The sequence below is a fragment of the Periplaneta americana genome, chromosome 12 (genome assembly GCF_040183065.1).
Source record: "Periplaneta americana isolate PAMFEO1 chromosome 12, P.americana_PAMFEO1_priV1, whole genome shotgun sequence".
NCBI lineage: Eukaryota > Metazoa > Arthropoda > Insecta > Blattodea > Blattidae > Periplaneta > Periplaneta americana.
In genome coordinates, this window is record NC_091128.1 from 59298285 (window position 1) to 59320144 (window position 21860).

General features: G+C 34.1%; 1 protein-coding gene across 2 annotated transcripts; it reads left to right on the forward strand.

Annotated features, from left to right (window-relative positions):
• Positions 1-1324: 1324 nt before the first annotated feature.
• On the forward strand, positions 1325-14189 carry RnrS (ribonucleoside-diphosphate reductase subunit M2). Of its 2 annotated transcripts, none has more exons than XM_069841411.1 (7): positions 1325-1483; positions 1756-1842; positions 1923-2090; positions 6069-6304; positions 7505-7733; positions 13320-13538; positions 13775-14189. In XM_069841411.1, the coding sequence occupies exons 1-7, from the start codon at positions 1409-1411 to the stop codon at positions 13925-13927; spliced, it is 1167 nt and encodes a 388-aa protein (XP_069697512.1). In that variant the 5' UTR covers positions 1325-1408; the 3' UTR covers positions 13928-14189. The 2 variants fall into 2 exon arrangements, with proteins under 2 accessions (XP_069697512.1, XP_069697513.1); XM_069841412.1 differs by lacking the exon at positions 1325-1483 and adding an exon at positions 1503-1646.
• Positions 14190-21860: the final 7671 nt, after the last annotated feature.

Sequence of the window (21860 nt, forward strand, 5' to 3'; positions counted from 1 at the left end):
AGCAGTTAAGGCTGATGAGACGACAGACGTATCGAATGCTTGTGAAAGTGTGAACTTTGTTATAAAACGCAATATAGCTAAAACAATATTATTTACGGTGTGTTGCAATAGAAATTGAACATTTTACTTTGCTATTACTGGACCTAAATAGAAACTGATTAACTGCAATTTCTTGACTAACAAAATTATGTAAATCTATACCTATATATGTTAATAGTTATGGAGTAGTTAGTGCAAATAATGATAATAATAATAATAATAATAATAATAATAATGATAATAATAGGGTGTAATAATAATATGATAATCATAATAAATATTTGTGCACCACCAGGATTATTTATCACCACACGCCACTGCTTGAACTACTGTACATTCTTTTTTATTTTCTATCGTGGTTCCCTCTAGATGAAATCATTCAAGACTAGAGCAGTGATAGTTGCTCTGGAGCAGAAGAAAGCAATTTTGTATTGACATTATACTGTCCGTGGGACTAAAGCCGGATGGTCTATGGCGAGTGCTTGGCATTAACCCCTTTGATTTGATTACCTGGTTGGGGTTTTCCGAGGTTTTCCCCAACCAAAAGGCAAATGCCGGGTAATATTTTGGCGAATCCTCGGACCTCACCTCGTCTCACTACATCTCGCCAAAATGTAAAAAATTGCACAAAATTGTAAAAATTGTAGAAAATTACTAAATTGTAAAACTATAAAAATTTGTAAAAATTGTAATTGTAATATTGTAAAATTTTGACTTGTCCACATCTTAAAGCTTCATTGTTCATGTAAGATTTATGGAATAAAATAAATGAATGAATGAATGAATGAATGAATGAATGAATGAATGAATGAATGAATGAATGCCCATTGTTCTATCTCTCACTTTTGAAGATGTGAAATTAAAATTTGTCGATTTGTTCCTCTAAAAGGCGACTTTTAAAGAAATTATTGTGAATTAATAGATTTCTGTGAAAACAATCTGGCAACCCTGACCTGACTAAATAACGGAATAAAACTAGCCTAAGACACGTGATTACTCTCGACCAGTATTTTAATACGACGTATTTCAACACGTTCACATCTAAATAATATCCATGAATGTAAAAAAAACAATACTTGATAATTTTGAATGCAAAATATTATATAGTGTATTGTTTTATGTTATTATATAATAATAATAACTATTATTATATTAATAAAATAGTGCTAGAAACGCGGTGTATTCAATTTTAAATTCTCTGTTACTATTGGCTCCTACATTCTAAACAATATCGTGTTGTGTAATTTCATTGGTTAAGATCGAAACATATGGTGTACGTACTTTCCCGCGTAAGAAAGAATTTTAGCGGCAAGTGAAAAAGCGGGAGTTATTGTGTTTCTGGATTGTGAAAGAGTAGGACGTAATCAATATGCCTCTGGAAACTAGCAGTAGTTCAAAGGAAAATATTCCCCATAACTTTGATAAGTTGTCTCTTAAGGAGAAGGTAAGCATTGCGCATGTATGGATTTGTTTTGTAATGGGAAATTTAATTGTGTTGTACTGTACTGCTCAAAGTAGTTACATACTTTTCTATGGGAACCGAACAGGCCGTATGAGTATACATAGTATTTTCATTTAAAATTTTTGTTAAGAGCTAGATGAAAAAAGTAAGAACATGATGTTATGTAATGGGGTTAATGTATTATTCTTAATTTAATTACCAGGATACCATTATCACTTAATCAGTATTGATCTAACAGATACTTCATTTTACAGAGTAATCTAGGAACTTCTGTAATTAAAAGTGCGAAAGTTCTGCAGGACAGCACTTCCCACAATATTATTCCCAATGGTGAAGGAAATGTAAGTACAAATTTGTGTGCAGGATTTATAGGTTATGTTGAATAATGTCCTTTCTAAACTGTATTTTTACTTGTCTCTAGGGAAGTAACAAACTACCTGCAAAGAAGTTCGATATAGAACTAGAACCCTTATTGAGAGAAAACCCAAGAAGATTTGTTATATTTCCAATCCAATATCACGACATATGGGAAATGTATAAGAAAGCGGAAGCGAGTTTCTGGACCGCAGAAGAAGTGGATTTGTCGAAGGTAGGAATATAGACTTAAAGTCACTTTAATTTATAATGAACAGTCCACACCTATGGAGTAACGGTCAGCGCGACTGGCCGCGAAACCAGGTGGCCCGGGTTCGAATCCCGGTCGGGGCAAGTTACCTGGTTGAGGTTTTTTCCGGGGTTTTTCCTCAACCCAATACGAGCAATCGGTGCTGGACCCCGGACTCATTTCAGCGGCATTATCACCTTCATTTCATTCAGACGCTAAATAACCTAGATGTTGATACAGCGTCGTAAAATAACCCAATAAAATAAAAATATATATAATGAACATGCTCTATAAAGAGTACTACCATAATGAAGTGTTGTAAGGTTAATTATTGTACTATTTGTAGATTTTAGGCAAAAATCATATGGAACGTGCAAGTGTTGCATCATTCACATAATGCATTACATTTGGCATGGCGTTGTTTAATAGTATATCAGTAATGGATAAACTTCAGAACACTGTTACCTTCCTTCCCTCTCTCTCCCCAAAATTCCAACCATGTGCACACACAGATTATTGGCACTGAAAAGATGCCTTTTTATAAGCATAATGATGCGTGTTCGACAGACAAATCTGCTCTTTTTAGTTTAAGGTAGGCCTAATTGTTGGCAGTGAGGTAACCGTATACTGAAATTTTTTTAGCCCTAATTATTTAACTTGCATAATTCTGATCTTATTGTGCAGAGCATCTGGAAGTACTTTATATAGTGCAATAGGGACAAATGATTTGTTTAATGGAAATAGTGGTAAAAGTATTTTTAGAGTTAAAGGCGGTCGAATATGCTGAAATCTGATTGTAAAGAATGCAGATGGGAGAGGTTATTGTTTCTTTAGTGCTATATTGGCAGTCTGGTAAGTACAGATTTTCCATTCATTCATTGCAAGATACAGTTCCCATTGGTTAGTTGTTGGCCATGAGTGTTATATGGTTACCATGAGACATGCGCCTGCATCACCGGCACTGTTATAACGCAGTAAGAGTTTTAAAATTTGTACTTATTTGGCTCGTATTCATTGCTCAAAATGTTTCCCATTGCGTGCGATGATATTGTTCACATCTTTTTATGAAACCGTTATTCACTTTCACAAAGATCCTCGCTTTTCTATCCATGACTTGGTTCAAAAGCCACAGCACCGAAAAATTTGAATTTTTCTTCATCACACTAGTCCACTAAGTCGTGTAATAAACATAACAGACAGTAGGCCTACCAGTATGTCACAATTTGGGAAGTTCTTGTCTTCCATACCTCAGTGAAAAATATGGAATTTCGCTTTACAACTGGGATGTTACAGGCCTACTATTTGGAGCGAGGGGTTGTTTACCAAAATTTATATGTAATATCCTTAAATTCTTTAAAATTCCCTTTTATGAGGTTCAGAAGATTGTAATGGATATTCTGAAGGCCTCTCTTAAAATTCTACACTATCATCTATATGTTAACACGTAAGTTTTTGTTTTATGTACAAATCGAATCATTATTTTGCTCGTTTCATTTCCCTTTATCTTTTATGTTTGTTAATTCCGGATCCCAGTGGTCAACCTCACTTGAGGATGGATGATTTGAAAGAAATCTTAGTAGTAATATTGAAAATGTTGATTGTTGGTAACAATAGATGCATAGATAGCAAAGATGTGATGTAATGTGCCCACTCCTTGCATTTGTGTCTAGCTACTAGCCACTCCTCAGCCAGGTAACAGGCCGACTACCTCAAATATCTATAACTGCTCCTCTCTGAATATGCCTTTATTTATACATGCTTTGGTGAAACTAGCGCTGAGGTAGTTCCGATGATTTCGAAAATGAAAATCCTTGAATTTATAAGGGATTTTTATGGAGATGCAATTGATCGTATGTGCAAGACATAACGAAACCTAAAGTAACCTAACATGTCACAGATTCGTATTTGCAAAGTGTATAAGCGGAGTATGAGGGAACTACATCATATGGATCCTATTAGCACCGATTACAGAGCTACATCAGTTTTTTGTGAACTGTACGTGCCTCTGTTTACTTGCACAAGTGTTCTGCTATGATATTACATTGCTCTGACATTATGGACTTTCGACTTCTCAGGGTTGTTTTTAGTACACGTAGTTTAATTCACTCCCTTCCAAGGTTCACGTGACTTGAATTCGTATCAGTCGTTAATTGCCCTTTGCAGTTAGCAGTGCATTCAAAATGTCATTTAGATTTTCATTTGCAGAATATTGCGTGTTGCACACAAAATCAAGAAGAACAGACTTCTGCCACGGCAGGCTATGAGCTCAGTTCATACACATGTGATGCATTGCATTGCAGTTGAAGGAGGCATCTTCGAAAACACCCTTTAAACATAGGTTGTGGAATAAGAAAGTTACTGAAAGTGTGTCACTTTCATAAATGTATGAAATAATGATGTATTATTGTGAATATATATAGGGATGTTTCAGAATTCAGCTGAAGACATTTAAGGTGTTGTAGAGGGGTCCTAGGTAAGGATTTAGAGATACTAGGGGTCTGTGGGTTCAAACTTGCATGTAATGGCGTGAATATTTTTTGGGCGAATATGCCACATTGAACCTGCACGTGACATACTGATACATTTTGAAATGTCTGATACAGTATTGCTGTCTCTCTGTGGCAGAATCTATAAAAATTGTAAAAGCTACAGTATGTACTTTTTTTTAATTGAAGATGTGTAACTTTAAACTTTTGTTGTAACATTAAAAAGCCAGCTCTAGTTATTTTGTAATGTATGTAACAATGACAATAATGTAAAAGGTGAAGAAGGAATGTAGTTTGAGAAATGCATATCCATTACTCTGGACAGGTCACAATATGTTTGTCAATTAACATGTGTACAGTAGAACCTCTATTACTCGTTGTAATGGAGGGGGTGGACTGAATGATTAATCGAAAAAATTGGATAATCCGTACCATAAAATATTATCCTGAATTGAGTGAATAATACTTACACTTTCGTAATTTCCTCCATAATCTTGCGTTTAACACGCTAGATAGTGGATCAGAAGTTCACTAATTTAAGTTCGGTTGTCAAGGACGTGCTTTTAAGGGGCAAGGAAACTTCTTGTAATGGCTGTAAGCGGAAAGATAGGAATTGTATAGGTCTCGTATTGTAGATTTACTTACTCTATGCACTTTCTCCTTAATTTTTATTAAATCGCGCAAAGTTGTAGCATCAATCTCTTATTCTGATTCGAGATCAGCCACAGTTTCTCTTTTCCCAAATCACTGAATTATATGCATTTTTCGATACTTATTACATAAGTTTTCTTTCGACACTCATGGAATACATTTTATATAGAAGTTGAACAGTACGACAACTCGAACAGTAGACCAAACTGGAAATGTAAAGGTTTGTAATAACACTCTCTAGAAAAAAAAGAATATGTACTAATGTAACATACAGTAGTACTTCATATGTTTTTGTAGCAAGAAGAAAGAGTGAACAAAAGATAGTCGGATAATCCGTCAATAGGTTAATAGGGTGTTGGATAATCGGGTTTCTACTGTACATAAATTGTCCATACCAGTATTCTGTTTAATAGAAAATATCTTAACAAAATGGATAAATGAGAAAAGTAAAAATTTACCTTTTCGTCTTTCTTAGAGGAGGAAGTAAACAATGTTCAGGAATTAACTGTACACTACGTACTTATACTGTAATAAAGGAAAAATTATTCTTTCACTACTCACCTTCAGTTGGAAAACAAGTTTCCTTACAGAAATTGTTCAAAGTAACGACCTCCACCTTAAGAACAGTATTTTTCTGCAACAAATCAAATACTTCTGAAGTTTACTAATTATTCTGGCTTAGAAACTACATACAACGAATTTCATACAACTTAAATATTAAAATTGAACAAAAATGCATGAAAATAATAATACAGATCATGCTGAGTGGACACCAGCCTCATACACTGACAAATATTATTATTATTATTATTATTTCTTATTTCAGGACATGAGTCACTGGAACTCCCTGACAGACAGTGAGAGACACTTCATCTCTCACGTGCTTGCCTTTTTTGCAGCTTCAGACGGAATTGTTAATGAAAATTTAGTGGAAAGGTTTAGTCAAGAAGTTCAAGTAACAGAAGCCAGATTTTTTTATGGATTTCAAATTGCCATGGAAAATGTTCATTCAGAAATGTATAGTTTACTAATAGACACCTACATCAGGGACCCAAAGCAAAGGTAAGTAACAGTTTGGCAGGTACAGCAACTGTTTCTTTGCTGTAAAAATGTATTTATATGGATTTAATGTTGGACAGACTTGTTACATAATAAAATGTCTTGCCTTTCTTAATATCTCCATGAAATTATGGTCGTGAATGTTGCATTTTCTCCTTCCCTCACTTTTCCAGGAGTACAAATATGTCCATGCAACAAAATCGTTTCAGTATTCCACAAGCAGTTAACATATATCATGTTGGTTATCTATGTTGCTCTAAGTAATGGCATTGCAACTATTTATAAAACCAAACTTGTTGAAGTTCGAACTGTCTTACCTGAACCGTGTATTGAGAGGACAGGAACATCCATTGGATTCTCTGTGTGCATGCATACACACGCAGTGTGGTTGAAAACTATAGACTGTCATCTGTTTGATTTTATGATAAATTAGGTATGGGGCCACTTTTTAGACTAGTGGAGTCCATTGAGCGGTGTTGTCTTGTGGGTGCCAGAATGAGGATGTTTTTGAACTCTTGGGAATGTGGGTGAGGGGAATGCATTAATTGGATTGGCAATTTCATGGAGAAGTACAGGAAGGTCAGACATTTTCTTCGTGACTTTGTTACTGTAAGCGTATAATACAGTGTGCCAGGAAAGTCTCTCCGCACTGGAGACAGCAGAGTGTATGCGCTAGCAACTGCAGTTATATTTTTGTAATAGCTGGAACTTACGATAGGAACAAAACGTAAACTGTGTATTCACCACAATCATAACAGATGCTGGAAGTGTTTTTCTCGTTCTGGAAGGCACAGTTTGACTCTTTTTCACACTTACTTGTTCTCGTTGCAAAACTTTCAGAATGGCCTGAGGTTCACTCAGCCTCCTATAAAATTGGGTACCGGGTCTTTCCCGGGGAGTAAAAGGCAGTCAGAATGTGGTGCTGACCACACCACCTCATTCTAGTGCCGAGGTCATGGAAAGCATGGGGCTCTACCTCCATGCCCCCCAAGTGTCTTCATGGCATGTTACGGGGATACCTTTACCCTTTTTTTAATATATATATATATATATATATATATATTTATTTATTTATTTATTTATTTATTTATTTATTTATAGATATTTGTGGAAATTTTTGTAAATTAAATTGAAGGCTTCTGATAGTGTGTTATAGGTCTATCCAATGTATAATATGATTGATAATTCTTCTTGTGTTTGTAGGGATTACTTATTTAATGCAATAGAAACTATGCCTTGTGTGAAAAAGAAGGCTGACTGGGCTCTACAGTGGATTGCCAATGAGACTGCAACATTTGGTGAAAGAGTTGTAGCATTTGCTGCAGTTGAAGGCATTTTTTTCTCCGGTAGTTTTGCTGCAATCTTCTGGTTGAAGAAGAGAGGACTTATGCCTGGCCTCACTTTCAGCAATGAGTTAATTTCAAGAGATGAGGTTAGATTGCATTTATATTTCCCCTCACCTCTCCTCCTCTTGATGTTCCCATGTTTTCCACATAGTTGTCAGAACTGAGAGAAAGTAGTACTTTGGGCCAGTTATAATTCTTAAAGTATAGTTGCATGTACCTTATGAAAACACAGGAATATTTCATTAACATGTTACTACTCATTAGCTGGACATAGACATAGGTATGTTTGAAGGAGTGATAACAATAATACCTGCAATTAAGATCCTGGCGAGTTTCTTATTCATTATTGTCCACTTCTGCAAGCTCTAAATAAACTTTACTCGCTGGTTTACTTGTTCCATGAAAATATGTCTGAGCTGTCAATGCAGATTTTCTCCTTACAATGGAATGTGTTAGGGATTGATTTAATTTGTAAAAGACTGCAAGCCATATTCAGTTTCATATTGTTTTAAAACAAAAGCTTTGGTGGTTCTTTGTACATAATTATTCAGTGAAAACCTTAACTGTGACAGGACAGATAAATATGACCACTTGAAATCATTAACAAAGCTAAGGGAAGACAATCCTGAAGACTGTAAAAATCAATTGAATCGGGGATTGCAGAAACAGCACATGTCACTTGTTTCTGCAATCCCTGATTCAATTATGAAATGGATATCCTTGCACCAAAGCTGCAGTGCAGGAAGAATTTTTGAAGATAAAGGTCACGTCATAAACACAACATTTCAATAAACACTGCCTCGAGGTTTCTGTTCATGTCGATGTTATGAGTAGGAGTGCACGAGTATGCTGGTTGGCTTGCTGATGTGAATGCTTGCGTTCAGACTTTTCCTGTTTTCTCAGCTTGTGGCTTGGCTCATAGAGATTCACAGTGGGTTCACAGTGCCACATACATTACTGCGATCATCTGTCTGTGGCTAGCTATTGAAATTGTTTTTAACTAATTTTTCTGTCTTGGAGTAAATGGTTTTCTTCAAATCATCCACGTTTTCAAATAATATTACTAAATGCAATATGAAACCATATTACAGAAACTTGTTTCGAACTAATTGTGGAAGTTGCTTTAGCCCTTTGTATGCCTTATACCATATTGGCCATAAGTCACACTTCTCCAAATTTCAACTGTGGAAAAAATATGTGGCTTATATTCGCGATCTTAGCTTTATTACAATTATTTGTATCATTCTTTTTCCTCTATTGGAGTTTCTGTTTATATAGATCATTCAACTTAGCTTCTTCCAAATATATCTATTCTCCCAAAATGTTTCACTCATCACTATTGTCCATTCCAGTTCTATAGGATTTAAGTTCTCCCTTATCTGGTCCAACAACCTCAATATAAGTCCCCTAAATGAAAAATTTTTAATATCCCATTTCCACAAAATATCTTTAATGGAATTATACAATATTTCACTGTCTTGGATGTGTGTAATTTCTTTTTTATAATGCCCCCTCTGAATCAAATTTGCTTCCTAAATATCCAAACTCGTTTACTTCCTTTTATTGTTTAGCCATCACATTTAATTTCTTTCATCAGTGAATCTGTCTTACTGATTTTTATTTTCATTACCATGCCCTTTTCGAAATTGATTTCCAGGCTTGTCTTTTTTTTAATTCAGTGTATCATTTTTTAACAATTTTTCTCATTTTCACCCAAAATTGCAATATCAACTGCATAATCCAACAAATTTAAGTTATGTGTGTTTTTTTTTTATATCAAGTTGAATAACTATGGTGATGGTACACTGCCCTGCCTCACACCTCTCTCTTTAGTGACCTAGCTTGAAATATTATTATCATCTATTCTAATATAACTTCTGTTTCCTTCGTACAAATTCTTTATTCTTTCAATAATTTCAGTTGGTAATCCTTTGTTTCTGAAAGCTGTCCAAATTAGATCTCTTTCAATACTATCATATGCTTTCTTAATGTCTATTGTGTACAATCCAAATTCTAACCTTTTTTCAATTATAAGTCTTAACATAAATATTGGATCTATTGTTGATTTTCCATTTCTAAAACCAGATAATAAATTCCATAAAATATGTCTTGTCCAAATATCTAAAAATTTCGTTGTCTTTCTGAATCAGAAATTATTGTCTCTTACTTTAGTTATCTCTTCCGTTGGCTTATTCCTCTTATCTAATATTTTACGCAGAGTCTTATCTTCTTTCATATTATTATTGATGGATTCCATGCGTTACGTACTGACAGACTAGATTTTTCTATAAAAATCTTGTTTAAAATACATGATACATCTAGTAAATTAAATTTGAACACATGTTTAAAAAATAAACTATTGGAGATTATGTTAATTTATAAAATACATTTCAGAAACAAAATTTGTGTCCTATATTGTATGTAGTATTTTTCGTTACATGACATAAATGTAAACTCTTTTTACGATTCACCATGTTCTTTTCTCAATTTTTCTAAAGGTTTAGCCCGAAAATGATTTTTAAAAAATCCCGTTGGAGAAGAAGGTTTTAGTTTTCATGTACAAAATCCAAATTCACTTATACTTGATATTAAATGAGTTATGGTGAAAAAGTAGTGTGTTACATTCTGACATCTGAATTTTATACTGGTGGTTATTATTATTTTGCTGTGTTCCTAAAGAAATAAAGTAATAGCTAAGTGCAAATGCCTATATAATATATTTTAACAAAATATAGGCTATATTCAATATGTTAAACGCGCAGTTACGTATTGACTTTCTTTGTCCTGCCATTTGTATGCAGAAAAACTTATTTTAGAGAAAAATGGTTAAATATTTTTGTTTGTAGTATAATGTAGGTTTGGAATCTGAAAGGAATTTTTATTCCATTACTTACGCTGTTTACAAAGTATTTACATGTTGCGCATTACGTATTGACCAGACTTGCAGAAAATAATTAAATGTCATTGTAGATGACTTAACTTGTATGTAAAAATTACACTGTATCATCCTTTATATTGAGGACATACCAAAGTGTGACATGGAAAAAATTAATTGTATAAAATGAAATATTTACCCAGTGAAATCTCACTTTGCAAAGTATGGTTGCACTAGAGACATTCTGAAAAGGCTTATAAACGCCGGTTTTTTACTTGCAAACTGGAACTTTCATTTAGAGGAAAAGGTAAGTCGAAAATGTCCAACAACCGCAGTAATTATTTAGAGCTTTTGGACTACACACCCCAGTACGACCCTCTTCTAAAAAATCACTTGGAGACATCTACAGTATTCAAAGGTGTATCAAATCGTATTCAAAATGATTTAATTGACTCTGTTGCCAGTGCATTTAATAAGGAAATTAAACAGCAATTACAGAAAACGGATATTTTTGCAATATTAGCTGATGAGACAACTGACGTCTCGAATAAATAACAATTTTCTCTCGTTTATCGATATATGATTGAAGGAAGGGCGATAGAGCGGTTTGTGTGCCTCTGTGATGTGAGAACAAAATATCTAAATCAAATTGTACCAATAATTGAAATGCAGGGACAAACTTATTCAATTTATTTCGACTTCAGTAAAGCTTTTGATGTAGTTCCGCACTATATCCTACTTCAGAAGTTAGGAAATATTGGCCTTTCTGTATGCTACGTAAACTGGTTCGAAAATTATTTAAGTAATAGAGTTCCATGTGTAAGACTGTTTAATATACATTCTTATTCTTATAATATAAATTGTGGAGTCCTGCAGGGATCTACTTTAGGACCTCTCCTATTTATTATTTTCATAGATATATGTAAAAGAATAACTTCTGACTGTCTATTATTTCCGAAGATTAAAAAATTTTTCGTACAATCAAAAGTAGTACTAACTGTCAGTCATTTCATTGTGACATTAACTCAGTTGTTAAATGGTCGGAAGACAATGGTATGAAAATTAATGTATCCAAAACTAATGTAATAACCTTTTATAGAAAAACTTCTTCACTGAAATTTAATTATTATCTAAATAATGTTCTAATCAACGGAACGGATTGCGTAAAAGATTTGTGAATATTCATTGACAGTAAATTGTATTTTCATGGTCACATTGATTACATTTACAATCACGCAATCAGAATGTTAAGAATAATACGGTCAATAACTTATTCTTTTTCCATGCCCGATTCTCTTTTAATGCTTTACTATAAATTGGTGCGCAAAACTCGAATATGCATATGCAGCTTGGAACTCGATTACAACTACAGATTTGACTAAATTAGAAAATATACAAAGAAAATATATCTTTATGTTCATTCAGATTTCTGCCCATTAATTCCGGCTATAGTTATGAGAGAAAATGTGAATATTTTAATTGTCAAAACCTATATGCTAGATGCCATGAGCTAGATTATCTGTTCTTTGTGAAGTCCTCAAAGGTGATATATCTTGTGACTCCTTAAACAACATTACCTTATGTATTCCAACAAAAGATATGAGAGCCCACAAATTTTTCTGTAATAGAAATTCGAAATTTCTTTCACTAGTCTCCAGATGCATTAAAAATGCCAACATGCATGGCTGCGAATTCGATCCCTTCAATGTATAGACTTAGTTTGCTCTTGACAATGATTTATCATTTATGTATTCTTTTAGGCATTATCTCAATTATCATTGTATCATCACTATTATTCTCGTAGTATTCTTAGTTATGTATTTTAAAGTCATCTATTATTTATCCATTCGTCATTATTATCATATTTATGTGTAATAATTATTTTTGTGCACTTTAACCCTTTCCAGCCCAAATTAAATTGAAAAAAAAAAATATATATATATATTTTTTTTGACATGAAGGAGAAACGCTGCCCGATAGTGTTTTGTTTCGGGATTTCAGGGGTGCCAGCTATCTTAAAAATAACTAAGAATATGGCTGTGATAACATATGGAGTCATTTGGCATTTTACATGCATTCTCAGAGCAGGTAAAGTGTATGATGTCATATGGAATCATTGGGCTGGAAAGGGTTAAGACATGATAGAAGAACTTATGCACAATTTATAGGAAACCTGTGCACCATTCAGTCCTTGTCCTACTTTTCAGTGGCCGTACTGTGTAACTTTTATGCAAAATGTCTTCCACGAGTGTCAAAAGAAAATGTGTTTGATAAGTATAAAAAAAATGCAAATAATTGAGCGAATTGGGAAAAGGGAAACCGTGACTTGTCTCGCATCAGAACATGAGATTGGTGTTACAACTGTGCGCAATTTAATAAAAAAAAGGACAAAGTGTATGAAGTATGTAAATCACAGCACGAGATCTGTACTATTTCCACAGATAGCCATAACAAGGAATTTCCTTGTGCCTTAAAAATCCATTGTTGACAACCAGACTTAGATTAGTGAAGTTCTGACCCACTATGTAGCATGTTAAAAACAACACCACTGTGGAAATAATGAAACTGTATGTATTATGCACTTAATTTATGAAGATATATTATGATACGGATTATCCGAATTTCTTTAACCCTTTCCGGCCTCCTCTTTCATTACCACGGATAATACTGTAGAGGTTCTACTATACTTACAATGACTAAAATTCTTTAGGCTCGTAAATTGAAAAAAAGGTTTATCACAAAGAACATAGGGATTTGTAAATGTTTTATGTTAACTGTGAAACATAATTCGTTTCAGGGTCTTCACTGTGACTTTGCCTGCCTCATGTTTAAACACTTGGTACAGAAACCTACAGAAGAGGAAGTAAAGGCCATTATTAAGGATGCAGTTGTAATAGAACAGGAGTTTTTAACAGAGGCATTACCTGTGGCCATGATTGGCATGAATTGCAATCTCATGAAGCAGTATATTGAATTTGTAGCTGACAGGCTGCTTGTTGAATTAAAGTTTACAAAGGTACGTTTAATGTGTGCAAGTGCATGAAAACAACCAAACAATCCTCTTGGTGGAGCCCACTTATGAAAGTTATTCGGGAATGAAATTTAATGTATTGCAATACAGAACAGTGAATTAACGTTATACAAGAGGAGACAAATCTTGATGTGTTTTGCTACTTTTGCATCAAGCTTGAAAAATATTCCCTTTAGATATAGTTTGCTGTGTATGTCCTTAACAATGTTTGTTTGTTTCAGATATATAATGCTGAAAATCCATTTGACTTCATGGAGCACATATCCTTGGAAGGGAAGACTAACTTCTTTGAGAAGAAAGTTGGTGAATATCAGAAGTGTGGAGTTATGGCAAACAAGGAAGAAAATGTGTTTACATTGGATGCTGAATTTTAAACTTCATACGATCTCAAAAATCCAGTATTACATAATATATTATGTGCAGAGACCAGGCACTTTCACTGCTCTATATTCTTCATTGGAATCTATTTTCATTGCACCAAATATTATTCATAGAATTCTTATCTTCTATAATTTGTATTGATTTTGATTAGATGACCTGTTTAAAGATTACTGTCTTTACTTGACTACTGTAGAGAGTATATCTTGAACATCACATTGTGATAACATTTTATAAATACATACTACTGCAATATTATTTTTGTTGTATCCATCTTATTATTTTTTTTAAACAAATGGGTATGCATATATATGTACATAAACTTGAGTTATTTTAAAGGAATATGAACTATGAAAATTGTCAAACACAGGAGCTACCATTTTAATATTATTACTGTTAGAATCAACTCAGCAACAATGTTGGGGGAGAGCTTAATGAAAATGAAGCTGTACTGTACAAATGCATGTACTTCATAATGCATGCATGACATCTTGAGCAGTTCTTAGATTTAAACGTAGCTGTGATTTCTCTGTAGCATATGCTTCACTTGAAAGTTGATTTTCATTTTGCACCAGTTTTCAGTCTTCATAATTTCATAATGACATGTAATAATATAACGCATTATGATTAACAACATTTGTACAGAACTACATCTTCACACTATTTTAATAAATTAATTTCTTTTATCAGGAAGCAAAATAATGCTCCATTTTCGATCTTTACCCAAGCTGCTCTAGTACAATAATATGCCGTGACAAGCTGTGACGCAATTTTTCATTATTCGTATTCATTAACATTCACTTTTTAATCATTTGACAGTATGGTATTGAATATTGTAAACATGCATGATTTATTACATTTCGAATATCACATGACAATAATTGAATACCTCATTGTAATAAGGGTCTGAGTTCATAGGGGAAGAATGTATCATTTACAGATAAAAGCCAATTACAATTACCTATTGGATAACATATTACATTAATGATTTTACAGTAAGAATACAGATTATAAAATGAAATAAATTGAGATAATACAATTAATTGACAATTTAAAATTAAATTAAGTAAAGAAGCGTGTAGGTACCATTTTCGTGAAAGTTGTGTTTTTATTGGAACAACAATTTATGTACAATAATGTTCAAAAGAATAGGCTGGCGACAAATGTCTTAAGTTCCAGTAGCAGAACAGTGTGCATCCGTCTCCTTGAAACTCCAGTTCACAAAACGAAACAATTAAACCATGTAAATGTGCTGTATTTTGTTCTAAAATATGTTATAAAATAAAACGAAGGGTTGGTTCAAGCTGCATCAGGACCTCTGAAGAGTTAAATAGCAATAAAATTGATAAATATTAAATCTATCGAAATGAAGATGAATGAGAAAGCTAAGTAATATGCTAGATTAAAGTATGAGCCATTGTAGCATAGGAGGCCTAAGCATGGATCTAAACGCATTGGTTGTAGTAGGTTCGAATCTCCATTAGTCTTAATTTTTTTACATTATAAATTTACCATAATAAGTTTTTATAAACACCATTTACATAAGTACCAAGTGGTGACATCACCTGGAAGTCTATTGAATGTTTAGTAGATAGCACAACCCCTCCCCTGGGCAACACTCCTGTCTCTTAATAAAACGGTCTGCATTTATATCAGATTTATAGCTTTTAAAAATGTTTAACTACAACTTTAAACATGTTAACATTGTAAACATAGAATCTAGTTCTATATTGATAATACTGAAGTGATACTGTTTACCATTCTTCAGTTCATATTGGAGTTTAGCTTTCTGTAGTTTTTGTTTACCTATATTCTTCACAGGGAGCGTTGACAGTCTCTTGTCATTACTCTTCACAATGGCAGAGAGAGCAGACAAACAGCAACAGCGGCAACAACTCATTGCTCTTGTTCGCGTAGGTTACTCTGCATCGAGTGCAGCAAGAGAGATTGGAGTCACCTTGACAACTACTAAGAGATGGGCAACATTTTTTCTTGAGAACAATGAAATTTCGAATTGTCCAGTTCCTGGTCGGCCTCACATCTCTACAAGGGAAGAGGATGCCATCTAATCAGAGAAGTTGAAACCACCCTTTTCGAAGTGCCTTTGAATTGAAGACGGCATCCAACTTTCCCCGCACCCCATAGAGAGCGTGGCATAAGGTCTCATCAAACTGCGATGAAAGACCATTTCAGAATGGATTATGTTGTGGACTGTGATTGTCTAGCTTATGCTACTATCCAGCAGAACTTCGACTGGAGAAATGTCATTTTCTCCGATGAGGTAGTTGTCTCCAACAACGAGTTAGAAGAGAGATTATAGAGTGGCCAAGTTGCCTTGTACAGCACTCTTAGTGGTGCCACTGCGAAACACAGCAGATATGAAATAAGTGCCTTCTGTTGTATAAATTCGTCTGCTTACAATGTTGTGTATACGGAGATAGGAGCTACAGGAAAAAAAAAATATATATATATATATATATATATATATATATATATATATATATATATATGCCTCGTGTACTGCATATAACTGCAATAGCAGAAGAAGAAATACAAATATATTTCGGGTAAATTTTATGAAGTTAATTCTATAGGTTTGTTAATTAGTATTCCCCCTCCCCCCTCGTGCTTAATGTGTACCAAAGTCTGGCATACCATACTTGTATACGCTACAGTATTTTTCTTTTCTTGCAGATTCCCTTTTGGGGGGGGGGGGGGGAACTGGTGAAACAGTGGGTAATAAATATGAAACGAGACAAATGGTGTTCCTCCAAGAATAGCTTTTTGTGTTCATGACACTTTGAAGAGATATATATATATATAGTGAACAACTCCATGAAGACGAGCTGCAGCTTATAAAAAGTAGACCTATTTCAAAGGCAAACTATTGTTGCCTATTTTGTTTGGATTGTAACCATTTTCTTGTGCTATGTACTTGATTGTGTTCACGTCTTCATTGTAGTGTTGTTGGCTATTAAATTAAATTCCGAGTTGGAATTTAGCGAGTGGGACATATTGTACATGGAAACATTGGAAACCCAAAACAAATTACATTATCCAGTGCATTTTCTTCATCAAGAAAGTTGGGCAGTTGTAATGTAAAGATTACATATTGCCAATAGGTGTGGTATGTAAAGTAGGGACCTTGGCTGCATACAAGAAAGGATCAAGTGACGCCTCACCGAGTACTTCGTAGCAGAGATATTGGGAGATATTAATAATTTTGAGTTGTTACTTATCACTCGACAATTCCGAGTTCTAACTCGCATGTGTATTAATAAACATACTTATCTCTCAATCAGTCTGGCACTGACCATTGATCCTTGAGTTACAACTCTCGATGACGCAACAGATGAGAGACAAGTCACTATTCTATATTAATAAACGTTACTACTCACTTATATAATTGAGTTTATACTATCAACTTTCTGAGTTAACTGAATAGGTGACTCAAAGCTGTTGAGTGAAGTTAAAAAATCGTAATGACGAGGTATATTATTGTTGTATAACGCAGAAGAAAAGGTATAAACATCGTAGACAAGCTTGTAAACATAGTTACAAAGATTTGTACAAATTTAAGAAGGAGAACGTACAGTGACTAGCGCGGAATTTCTTGCAAGATTCAAATGGCAGAAGAGGAAGAGCTCTCGATAATGAAATGAAAATGAGCATTTTCTTACTATTTGTGGGCGATCCAGGCTTTCAAATGGGCGTTCAAGAGGATATGGATATTTCCCATGGTACTGTATCACTTTTCATTTCATTGTATTCCATAGATCTTGTGTTAGCATTAAAGCTTCAAGATACGAAACAAGAGTTAAACAATTTTTTGGTGAGATGAAGTGAGACCGAGGATTCGCTGTAGATTATTTGGCATTTGCCTTACGTTTGGGAAAACCTCGGAAAAAAAAAACTCAACCAGGTAATCAGTCCAAGGAAAAATCTAACCCAAGCCCGAGTGCAGTTCCTGATCAGCAGCTAGCGAGTTTGCCAACTAACGTAAGTTACCCTGGAGTAGGTTATTTTACGATGCTGTATCAACATCTCAGGTTATTTAGCGTCTGAATGAGATGAGATGTGATGTGATAATGCCAGTGAAATGAGTCCGGGGTCCAGCAACGAATGTTACCCAGCTTTTGCTCAAATTTGGGTTGAGGGAAAACTTCAACCAGGTAACTTACCCTGACCGAGATTCGAACCCGGGCCACCTGGTTTCGCGGCCAGACGCGCTAGCCATTACTCCACAGGTGTGAACTCAGTGAAAGAGTGTAGACCTACTCACAATGTACAGTAAAGATTTCTAAATTTTGGAATATCTTTTTACATGATGTCCTTCTATGTACCCTAGTCATTATCCTTATAGCTTTCTTTTATAAAACAAATTCTAACTGCTGGGAAGTTGCAGATTCTTTGAAATTAAAAGCATTCAATTGCGTTCAAATTCCAACAACTGTCCAAGAGTTACAGACTGCAAAAAGGAAGTATTAATTTCCTGACGCCATTGAAGCTGTGAATTATACCAATATTTTTATTTAAAAAAATCAACATGCCGATGAGTATTTTAGCAAAACAAAAAGGTGTTGCGAGCCTTAATGTACGAGCTACCTGCAATGTCAAGGAAGAATTCACAAGCGTGGATAATTATTTCTATATTAGGCCTATATGGAGAAATTCGGATGTTTCTAGAGTAATGATTGGCAATAATGCCAATGCACTTCTTCTAGGTGATATGGGCTATGGAATTCTGTGGTTCCAAGGCAAAACATGATATTTAAATTTTTGTTGAAAATGAGATTTTGCGATAATGTGTGCATCCTGCTGGTATCTTTATTGTGGCAAAAGATAACATGTATATCTCTATTTTTTTTTGTCTAATCCATTGTTATGAAACACGATTCCTACGATTGTATAAGATTGTTCAAATTATATCTGTACATGCTCGCTCTTGAAAAGTGAAATAAATGACATAGAGGCCTAACACATTTTGCCTTGGAGCCACAGAATTGCTCCTTGGCTTATTACTTTACCATCACTCCACAGCAAAGAGCCTACAATAAATATATACCGGTAACGAAAGAACGAGCGATTATAGAGGTGTTTCGGCCAAGTGAAGCAACAATTTCCAATTCTCTGTAGCAAAATAAGAGTTACAATGGAAAGTGTCTTTGATCATATTGTGCTGCCTTATATAGCACGATGTAACTAAACACCTATTTGAAGATTATGAAGTTTCATTACTGTAGGACGAAGTGAAGGAAGATAGAGTAGAATTACCGAACAGGTTGTATCACTCAGACGAGTCATTAGACATGAAATACTAATAATATACAGCGTACACGTATAGGTAAGTTTACCATCACATTATATTGTTACACATTCATAAGATTTTTTTTTTTTTTTTTTTTTTTGTGAAGAGGAAAAGACTTCCTATTTCTCATTTCCGGTAACTGATTTAGTGAATAATATGTGTTGTTGTTTCAAAATATTAACAAATGAAGTTTGAAACTGCACACTTTCCTCCTCTATGATCGAAACAAAAGTATATTTACAAATCGAATGTGACGAAGACTTCCCTCTGCAAGGAGCTCTAGTCTAAACATTGATAACTTGCACAGCTATGTCTAGGCGATAAAATGCGAGTAACAACTCAGAGTCACGAGTGAATTATGTCCAGGAGGGGAAAATATTTATTAATATGAAATTCAGACTAATCACTCACTCGATCCTTAACCACTCACTGAGTTGTCCGATACATCTCACTCACTCTCAAGCAGTTTTATTAATATCTGCCATTGCCGCCACTGCAATTACTTCTTCATTGAGGATTCCAGACATTGACCACAGTCTACTATATACAGTCGCGAAGCTCAATATGTAGTAAAAATGCAAACATGGGTAGTTGCCCACCACTAGGATCGCTACTATCGCCTCATCATCGCAGATCTCTCCTAGCAGCCGACAAAATATGTTACACTTTCGTTGTATTCTTTTGGAAAAATTAACACCTTCCTTCCATTATTGAAATATTAAATGCATAAAGTTAATTTATTATTTTAATGAAGTATATTAAATTCCAACATAAACTCGAAGATACCTGCAAGAAATAAGTAAATATAATTTTTGTTTGTGCAAAACAAACTGAAATTTGCTATAATAGCTTCACTCATTCAAGATTATAGCGATAATTAACTATGAAACCAATAAATATTAATTTGCATTTCTCTTTACAACAATAATAATGGAAATATGAATTAATGGAGTAACTTACGTGTACCGGTACTTGTAGTGTAGGCTTACGTAGTTAACAAAGTGGGATGAGGTTAAGCAATAATAATCACACCAGAATTGGAAATAAAACGTGATCAATAAATTTTATTGTAACAGACTTACTTTTTCTACGTCTCTAGTAAAGCAACAAATAAAAATAACAACAAAATTAACAGCTATAATTAAAAACATATCCTTTGAAGAAAAAAGTAGGCCTAAGCAATAATAATCCCACCAGAATTGAAAATAAAACGTGATCAATAAATTTCATTAAAACAAACTTAATTTTTCTACGTCTTTAGTAAAATAACACATAAAAATAATAACAAAATTAATAGCTACAATTAAAAATATATCCTCTGAAAAACAAAAGTAGATCTAACCTTTATTTCTCTGGAAATTTAGCAGCCTAAGTGACAGAACTTTAACCGGTATCTAATGTCCTTTCGGTTAGACTGAAACATTTCATTGTGAAATTTAAGGATATAATGTATTCTAACAGTCACAAAGAACTTCAAATTAACAGTTTTGTTTCTGCACAGCATGGAAACCCAGGAACCTTTCTGAATCTTTCGGAAATCGGAAAAAGGATAACTCTGGCCTCTTTCTCTTACTGTTGCTACAATTTATAGCACTACAAACGTCTCCTTGTCCCATATTATTATTCCAATTATTATATTTTAGCCATTAACATTTTCATTATAACCAATAACGAACATTTCACAAGCATCAATGTGAAATACGCAACGAGCTAGCACTCGATAGGAAACGACACAGTCCAAAGTCGACCATGGACAGTCTATTGTTTCTAGTTGCTAACCGCTTGGAGCGCTTTATCACGAGATTTGCAAAAAAAAACACCTCAAGCTTCGCGACTGTATATAGTAGACTGTGCATTGACCCTGACGATCCTGAGGAATTCTCTGTTTAGATCAAGTAATCATAGTTTCAATTATTCAATATTAAAACATGTGATATATAATTAGCAGTACTTATATGAAAATTTGAATTACTTGATTTTAAAATATTTTATAAAAATCTAGCTTTATTCGCTCGAAAATGGCTTAAATGAGTTTCGTCTAGCGAGATTCAGTGACAGCCAGTTGGCAACACTGCTGGTGTTATTTACAAATGGCGAAGTTTCATCTGTGTGTTGTGTGTCAGTGATATATGCTGGTATAACTGTTATTGTTTGTAAGCCTTGTTAAAAAGACGTTACGTTTGTGTGGGTAGAATCTTGGCTGTTCAAGAGGAGCCTTTTCTCAATTCATCCCTGTTCTGTGTGTGTTCAAAACCCTTTGATTTGCGATATTTTGGATTCATAGAAATGTGCTGCAATACTGAACTGCAATTGTTTATATTATTCATAAATGCTTGCCATCGTTAAAGTAAGACATACATGTGAAGAATTTATGTGAGACGTGTCAAAATGCGCAATCAAACAGAAAATGCAGGCCTGACACTATTGCAGCGAAGAATGAACACATAGCCTAAGACTTGGTTTAAAGGCGAGTATGGAGTTTTATTATTAATAATCATCGTGTTTCATATTAAAATGACTTGGGACATCAGTTTGATGGTAATTAGCAAGGGACTGTCGGTCTTTTACAAGGTATGTGACAAGGTTAGTGGTTTAGTTGAGGGGATATCTAAATGACGTGA